Source organism: Arachis hypogaea, chromosome 13, assembly GCF_003086295.3.
Source record: "Arachis hypogaea cultivar Tifrunner chromosome 13, arahy.Tifrunner.gnm2.J5K5, whole genome shotgun sequence".
In the NCBI taxonomy this organism is placed as follows: domain Eukaryota; kingdom Viridiplantae; phylum Streptophyta; class Magnoliopsida; order Fabales; family Fabaceae; genus Arachis; species Arachis hypogaea.
In genome coordinates this window covers 137,893,509-137,902,037 of record NC_092048.1, presented here as the reverse complement: position 1 = coordinate 137,902,037, position 8,529 = coordinate 137,893,509, and the positions used below count along the sequence as shown (strand labels likewise).

At 33.9% G+C, this 8,529-nt stretch overlaps 1 protein-coding gene across 4 annotated transcripts; it reads right to left on the bottom strand.

Annotated features, from left to right (window-relative positions):
* Positions 1–1,012: 1,012 nt before the first annotated feature.
* On the bottom strand, positions 1,013–7,604 carry LOC112791969 (uncharacterized). Of its 4 annotated transcripts, XM_072213226.1 has the most exons (6): positions 7,218–7,535; positions 7,050–7,121; positions 5,219–5,448; positions 4,813–4,921; positions 4,102–4,713; positions 1,013–3,675 (listed from the first exon to the last, which is right to left on the bottom strand). In XM_072213226.1, the coding sequence occupies exons 3-6, from the start codon at positions 5,444–5,446 to the stop codon at positions 1,445–1,447; spliced, it is 3,180 nt and encodes a 1,059-aa protein (XP_072069327.1). In that variant the 5' UTR covers positions 5,447–5,448; positions 7,050–7,121; positions 7,218–7,535; the 3' UTR covers positions 1,013–1,444. The 4 variants fall into 4 exon arrangements, with proteins under 4 accessions (XP_072069327.1, XP_025690819.1, XP_025690820.1 ...); XM_025835034.3 differs by having other exon boundaries at positions 4,102–4,921; positions 7,218–7,604; XM_025835035.3 differs by having other exon boundaries at positions 7,050–7,517.
* Between the last annotated feature and the right edge of the window lie 925 nt (positions 7,605–8,529).

The following is an 8,529-nucleotide window of genomic DNA, read 5'->3' as shown; positions in this document are numbered from 1 at the left end:
AAATATTTTAAATACTTTATATAATTAAAATAAGATACTAATAAAAAAATAATTTATATTTTATTATCAATAAAATATTAAAACATCATTATAATTTATTTAAAAAATATTTTATATTTTATATGTATATATATTTCTATATCTTATAAGATTTTAAAATTTGTATCTCCAACCTGTCCTTGTCCGCGTACATCATAGGTGGTTACATCATAGGTGGTTTTCTTTTTATGTATCATGTGTATATGTGATTATGTGTATGTTATAGTTAGTTTCAAAATTTTTATTTTAAAAATGTCCCAAAAAAAAAAAAACAAGTGGTGATACCTCAACATCATAAACTGCATGAACAATGTCAGTCCGGCACATAAGCCAAAAAATCAAATATGCTTCCTCTTTACTTCTTTTTCTTTAGTTATCATCTCCATTTTTTTTGGGAAAAATATAGTTGAACAATTTCTAATTAACTAACTTTAAATAATTGTAATTAATAATATTTAGTTTTATATTTTTAAAAAATAAAATTTAAATTATTATTAATTAATAACAATTAATTAATATAGAGTATAATTTAAAAATATTTATTAGTTTATTGTTAGTTAAACTCCCCGTTAATTATTTAGCAGAATTTTTTTTAGTAACCATTTCTTATTAATTAAAGGTTATTCATTCGTTATTGAGTAAACTTTTTTTCAATATATTTTATATAAACATTCGAGTAAAACCTTTTCAAAAATAGAATTATAGAAAAGGATATAGCCGGAGTGATCTAAAGAAATTAATTAAAAAATAAAACTCATTTTTAATTATTCCAATATATGAAAAAATACATTTTAATTTATATTTTCTATTAAAACTTTCTAGTTTCTACTTGTAAGTTGCAATAGCAACACGCCAACACCCTAGTACTTTTATTCCACTAACAACTTCAAAGTTATGATTCTAGGGGATTGCGAATTAATATAGCTAACACTATGATAATTGAATCCTTAAAACACAATTATAGAAGACTGAGTTTCAGAACAATGATGTCATCTACTATTATCCATTTCATAAGCTAAGGAGCCAAAAAGTCCTTTTTGGTGGAGGCTATATAATTCAAGCATGCATCCTTGTATGCATTGCAACTAAAAATCACTAATTAAGAATCCAAGTGAGAACAGAGAAGCTACTCACTGGTATACATCTCAATATAGAGTCAGACATAAAAAAAAATAAAAAAAAAATCATGCAACATTATTTAAGAATAGTACAAGTTGGTATCTATCACAGCATGACTAACAAGTCACACTCAAACATATAATACCCAAATACGGGTTGATGAAATGTACAAAGAGAAATACCCGTGCTTGAGAACATCATGCGTTCCTTCTATCCATCAATACAGGAAAAGGGCCTGCTTACCCTCTATAATTCTCATCTATATATTTAAAGACTCTTACAGTGATTAGATTAACCGGATCGTTGGAGGATTACCCGCCGGGCAACGCTGTCTTCGCGGCCTTCTAGTTGTCTTGCCCCAACCTGTTAAGCTTCTATCCTCCAATCCCACTTCAATAGTGTTAAGTTGATGTATCAGTGGGGTACAATTTTCAATTGTCACCATTGGTGGAAGTTGGGGTGGGGGTGGGGGTGGAGGGGGAGGTGGAGGGGGAGATGGGGGGACCTGTACCCGCCGCCTTCCCCTGCCACCTCCATTCCTAGAAGAGCTTCTCCTGGTTAACCCTGATTGCCATGAATGACCCGTTGCTCTCATAAGCCCTCCAAATATCTGAAGATCTTCGGTTACTTCATGCCTCGACAAAGTTGTGAGGCCTGGAAGGATGTCCCTTTGGAAGTCCCTCCGCTGCCTTCCTCTCCTTGCCGACCCCTTTCGTGTGCGACTAGGTAATGATGTTGTTCCAGATTCTTCCACTTTAAAGTCTTCTGGAACAAGAGGCGTGGGCATGTAGTCCTCTTCTTTAGTCTCTGCAAGTTTCAATGTCATGGACTCAAAGTAATCGATTTCCCCTGAGGAAGATTCTTCATTATCCTCACCATCATGTTCCCTTGAATTGTCAAGCTTTCTCTCCAGATCATCTACACATGACGACACGAAATCCACAAACCAACTTAGTGGGTCCTCCATTGGACTTCCTGATGGAATACTGATCACATCATCCACCTGACTGCAGCAAAGAGTTGACATGACAACGATAGCCTCTGCTGCACACTTTATAACTTCATCCTGCTGCTGTTCGTCCATGTTTGGTGGGCCTGGTATTAATACTTCAGGAATTTCAATCTGCCTTTCTTCAGGAGTGGCATCCTCCTCTGTGTCAGGAAGAGCAGGGACCTCAAGATCTATTTCTGCCTTTGTATTTACATTGGTGGTTGGAGGTGTCACAAATTCTTCATCCTCACTCATACTCAAGTTAAGATCAATCTGATTTCTAGAGCTGCCTCCTGTTGCAGGAGATCCTTTCTTACTAACAAAAGTTTCAGTGACAGCTTCATCGTCCAACTCAATAACATCATCGTCGCAAGGCAAGTTAATATCAAGTAGCCAGTTTTTCCCATTATTTTTCAGTAATTGCAGTCCAGATGGCTTAGGAACTGATAAGGAGGGAGAAGTCAGTGAATTTGGCTCCTTAGGAGAAACTTGAGGCGTATCAAATATGGGAACACCAAGAATTTTCTTAACAGTAGAGCCCTCACATATTTCTGTCCCCTTTCGCTCAATATCATTAGTACGCAAACCTGATGCTATATTGCGCAAAAATTCTCCACCAGATCCCTTACTAATTTCATCTTTGTTAGATAAAGAAGCAATATAGGAAAAACTTGATTCTCCAGCAGTTAAGCTTCTATCAGCATTTTGCACCTCATTCTTACATGTTGACATGGCTCTAAGCCAAGGCAACACTGCAAGCTGCTCCTCACGTTTCTGTTCACTGTTCCTGATTCCAAGACCTGACTGGCTAACCAAGCTGTTGGATGAGCTGTTTGAAAGCATTACATTCAAGTTAATATCTTTTCCAGATGTCATGTCATTGCACTTTGAATTTGAACTCTTAAAGTATTTTGCTGAACCATTGTTGAAGTGTTCAGGAATTCTCTTGCAGTCATTACTATGGTTGAGATAGTCATAGCTGATTGAAGAGATGTTCACTGAAAGTTCCTTGGACCCAGATGCAGACCCAGGGTAAAACCCATTCTGAACAGGTACATCATATTGAAAACCTGGATTAAGCTTTGAATTAATATTTGTATGCCACCTATTTCCCAAAATCCCATTGCTTTGTTGTGGCTGGGAACTCCTATTCAAGGCACCGGATTGAGATGGCGCAGTCTGAATAGACACCAACTTCTGGCCTAGGTTACCACTTGCCATTTCCAAAGAAGGTGAATGAGACCAAGACCTGGATAAATCAGAGGAAGGGGTGATTGCAAAGAAACCAGGTCTATGTGATGATCCAACAGGCTCTGGATGTTTATTAGTGGAGTATGCAAAATGTCTTTCACTGGTATCTAAATCACTTTTTACCCTCCAAAACTCAGCCTTGCTTTGATTAATTTGAAAGCCATATGTAGGCTCATGAGTTTTTCTGAGTGCATCTTTCATTGTTTGGGAAGATAAAGGGGAATGCTCTTGTTTGTGGACTTGGGGGATGTATTTTGAATCTCCTTTAGCATGCCCTGTAAGCATTAAAAACAAAATAGTTATGGCACAAGTTATCATACATCATATGAATACCCTTTTTTTTAAATAAGAAATCATAATGATAGTGATACTTGATTTCTACCACATACTCGCAAAGAGAATTTAGTCCAAAATATAGTCAAGAGAGAGAAACTATATGCTTCCTTATAATTTACTAAATCCCTGTCGGAGAAAAAATATAAAATAACTAGCAAAAAGAAATATTTGCAACTTTAAATGAGGATAAAGGTAACAGTGCACTCATCCATCAAGCTATAATAAAAATCTAAATTTTCATTGGGCTTCAAATCTCTTTTATCAGCCTAATTTAATGTCAGTTTCTTATAAATTACTATGATCCGCTGCTAAAAAAAGGGACGGGGAGGAAGGGGGATGGAGAAGGGTTCAATGGAAGATCTAACCTGCCTCCAGTACTGAAGAAATCCATCCTTTTCCATTCTCATTGCTCTCTGAATATCCATTATTTCGAGCCCAGCTGTCAGTTCCATGATGTGAGTTTAGCAATTCTTCCCTGGACAAACCAAAAAACCTTGACTTCTGTTTGGCAGATAGATCAGAACACTCAGGTGCCTCTTGATATTGATTATGGTTTGAAAATGGAACACATGAAGTCTCATTTGTTTCTTCCACTTGAACAGGCTCATTTAAGTCAGCCAAACCACTTCTGCTCCTTAAAAACTGCTCAGATCTTGAAGTGTCTTCTTGGCTACCAGTGTTCCCACCATTGCCAAAAAAAGGTTTTACATCGGCTCCCTTTCCATGTTTGGAATCTCTTTCAGGAAGAAATATTGCCGTACCACTTATCTTCTCATCGTTCAGCTTATCATTTTCCTCAGTATCAATATACTCATCAGCAGGGAGATGAAGGTCAAACATTTTTCTCCTCGCCTTTGAGGGTCTGGACTCCAGCACCTCAACATCTTTTGAACTACTCCCATTTGGGGACGGAAACAGACTAGCTTGCTTATTTGCTCCTTTATTCGAACTTGAAGGGGAACAAGTACCCTCAATGCCTGAAACAGATGTTTTGGCACAATTAGAACTTCCTGTGAGAAATCCAGGAATATTCCATCTTTTACCATCTTCAGATGTTATTCTAGATGCCAATGGACCTGCGGAAAATGATGTCTCAACAGGTATCTGGTTCCTGTGTAATGCTTTCATTTTAACTTCATCCATCAAATCCTTTTGTATTCTGTATAAACGGTGAAGTTCAAAGACCTGGTTGACAAATACGTAATTTAAATATATCAAAGGTTCACCAATTATGGAGTATAAATAAAATTAAGCTGAATGCTACTGCCACTTGAACCATGTCGCCAGAAAACTAGTGCTAATAAGATTAAAAAGATTAAGTCACACTTAGCAACCATCCTAGAGATTGAAAAATGCATGACCATTGGTATTTCTAAATTGACTAATAAGACTTTATCTTTAAACACCCTAAACACTAAACACCCTGAACCTTTCCAAAACATAGTATTTGAATTACAGGCCAAGGGGAAAATGGAGCCACACCTGATTCTTAAATACGGCCTCATGCTCAAGCATTGTCTGCTTCACAGCATCCTTTTCATAAGCTGAACATGCATCTGTAGTAGCACTTGGCATATAATCATGATAGTACTGCCCATTTACCAGTGCTTTATTATCCCCATAAAATAGCGGCCAGCCACAACTGCTGGATTCCTCATTAAGATCTCTCATTGAGTAGTATCCTGGGAGATTCTGAACTTTGGTTCCCATCCCTGATAATTGAGCCCAGTTAAATTTAAAATTATTCTCACACATTACCTGACACATCTTACAGTTCCCATCCATATCCCTTGCATCTCATACATTACAGGAAGATGTAAATATGCAAGTATGAATGTATGACTCTGATCTATGTATTTTAAATTAACAGTTCAATAAAATCCTTCTGGCGCATGAAAATAAAGATCCCACACCCAAGTTATGTGAACAACTACTCCTTTCAACTCTGTATATCACCTTGTATTTAAGAAGAGAAACAGCATGCATTTAAAAAAGGATTTATAACAAGCAAGGAATTTCCTAAGACAAGTTTTTGCTATCAGCCCAAGCATTTAATTACAATGACTAAAGTGAAAAGATTAAATTGACCACACAAAAAAAAAGTAAAATTATTTACCTAAAGGGAGGATGTAAAACAAAATCAACGTGTTAGAGACATGGACTAGACGAAAGTGAGGTTACTGCACGAAGTACTCAATCAGTAAGAACCTTAAACCAAAAAACATGACATGCAAAAAGCATCTATTGCTGGCTGAAAACGTTGGTTGCAAGAAGGATTAATATTGCTCCTAGCAGTTATCATGTATTTTAATTTTGGAAAGCCAAAAAATGCAACTGACTAAATTCACAAGTCCCATGATTCGAATTATGGGTAAAATATACATGAGAAATCTGGCCATGTCTAACCCTAGCAGAACAAAACAGAAACTACTTCAGATTACCTAGTCACAAGAATGGTTAAGGTGCAGGAAACATTATCTTAAAAGTAGGACTTCAAGTTACACTGTTGGGGGAAAAAAAAGAAAGAAAAAACTATTAACTAAATCCCTTTTCTTTAGGCAAAGTTGACCCTTTCGGTATTTTCAAGCAAGAAAAGGAGATTCAAATCAAGCTAATCATAGCTTAGGCAGTAATAACCACATTAGAAATAATTAACTGAGAAGTTACAAATTCACAATTTCACTGCCTTAACAAAGTGAGGTAGCACCTAAAACAGCTAGAACACAGTTACTGTCAGTGAAGTAGCACAAGCATGAGTGATCCCAATAAAACTTCGGCACTTTCTGCAATAAAAGATTTGTACATGCTTCCAAATGCATGAAACCCCGTTCAGACTCGCCCAATTAATCTTGAAACAGCCATTTTGACCAAAATCCTTTTCAGAATAATGAGAGACTGAATAAATCAAAACAAAATCCTACTTGATTTCGAGCTGAACTATGCGAGTCCTACCTCAATGCAATTAGAGAAACAAAACAATTCCCCGTATTTCTTCAATAGCCAAAGAGATGAAAAATCACCTCAAAGAAAAATATTGAACGAAACAGATCCAATACAACAATAATCTGAAAAACGAATATTGCCCCCTCAGAGAATCTAACACACCGAAATTACACAATTCAACATCCCAGTTATACGAACCAACAAATAAAAATAAAATTAAGAAGAAAGAAAGTAAAATAATTAAGTTGAAAATCCAAATTAATTAAGCCAGCGAAAAAGCAACAGGGGGCCGAGAACTGAATTCCATGTGTAAAAACAAAATCAGAAAAAATTAATTAATGGAAAATCACTGCGATTAATGGAAAATTACCTCAGAGCCACATCCTCATATGACCGGCACTTAAGAATCCGCCATGGATTCTACCATTCAACACTCAAGAATCTAAGAAAAAAAAAATCAATTAAAAATTGAGAGGCCTTTTGACTCGAACTATACCAAAAATACAAAAAAAAAGGGTTAGCTGAAAGCAGCAATTACATTGAAGGAAGTTAGATCGTTCGATTTCGATCTAATAAGTCAGAGTGGGTAACTCTCTCTTTCTCTCTCTGATACGGAGTAGAAGCAGAAGAGAATGAAATGAAGGTTTTGTTTTTTTGGGAGAAAAAAAAAAGGGGGATTTTGAGAGAAGAGAGAAGAGAGAGAGATCCCAGATAAGAAATCTTCACACAAACAAACGACCTTCTAAGAACAACAGTGACATGAAATTTGTCAACATCCGGTCTCTTTTTATTCTCTGCTTTTTCTTCACTTCTCTCACTTCTCACTCTTCTCTCTCTTGTTTCTATAAATTTGAATAAAATAATTCCATTTATTTCTGCCTTTTTGAGGATATCAATACCAAATGCCCATTTCTAGATTCTCTCCACCTTCCTTGCTTTTTGGTGCAAATATTTGCAATTATATTACTCTAATTATTATTATTATTATTGTTAAATAAATGTAACCGAAACTACTACTAATAAATACTAATGCTTTCGTAACTTCTATTTTTAATAGTCCTTAATTAGAAATATTTTTCTATAAAGGAAAAATCAATAAAATTTGAATTTTTTTTTGAATTAAATTTTTTCAATAATATTATCTGAATGGATCAAGACTTTCTAAAGTAAAAAAATTGGTAAAATAATAAATTAGACTCTTAAATTAAGATAATAAAATACACTATTTTATAAAAATTGTAAAATTAATGGTGATTAACCATCTATTCTACTATTTGTCTATTTTACTATTTTACTAACTTTTTTCACTCTATAGAATCTAAATTCTACCTTAAATACTAATAATCAAAATTATATATATATATATATATATATATATATATATATATATATATGATGAATTTAATGAAACTTCTACTTTTAAAAGTAGTTTATCACAATTGGTTTATAAAATATGATATTTTAAAAGCTATGAAGCCGATGTTTGATAAATAAAACTAAACAAAAATTAATAAGTATAAACAATAATAATTATATTTGACAAAATAATTTTAAAATTTAAATAATTATAATAAATATAAATTAATTTTATAAAAATAATTTTTAAATATTTTTAAAAATACTTTTATTTTTTTAAAAATTACAAACACAAATATACGACTTTTTTTATTTATTAAACACGTAATATAATCATTGTGATACTAAAAAACACAAGTATGTGTCTAAAAGTTTTTACTAAATCACACCTTAATATTGATGAAAAAAATTAGTTATACTGTTATAAGTTATAGAATAATACTATATATTTAAATTTTTTGTATAAATTGTCTAATTAAATTAAATAATAAAAT

Excerpts from the sequence above, each read along its gene's own strand:
- LOC112791969 (XM_025835034.3), bottom strand. The coding sequence starts at position 5,446 with ATGGGAACCAAAGTTCAGAATCTCCCAGGATACTACTCAATGAGAGAT. Across the intron at positions 4,922-5,218 it reads AGGCCGTATTTAAGAATCAG|GTCTTTGAACTTCACCGTTT; the intron begins GTGTGGCTCCAT and ends TTTGTCAACCAG. Across the intron at positions 3,676-4,101 it reads TTCTTCAGTACTGGAGGCAG|GGCATGCTAAAGGAGATTCA; the intron begins GTTAGATCTTCC and ends TAATGCTTACAG.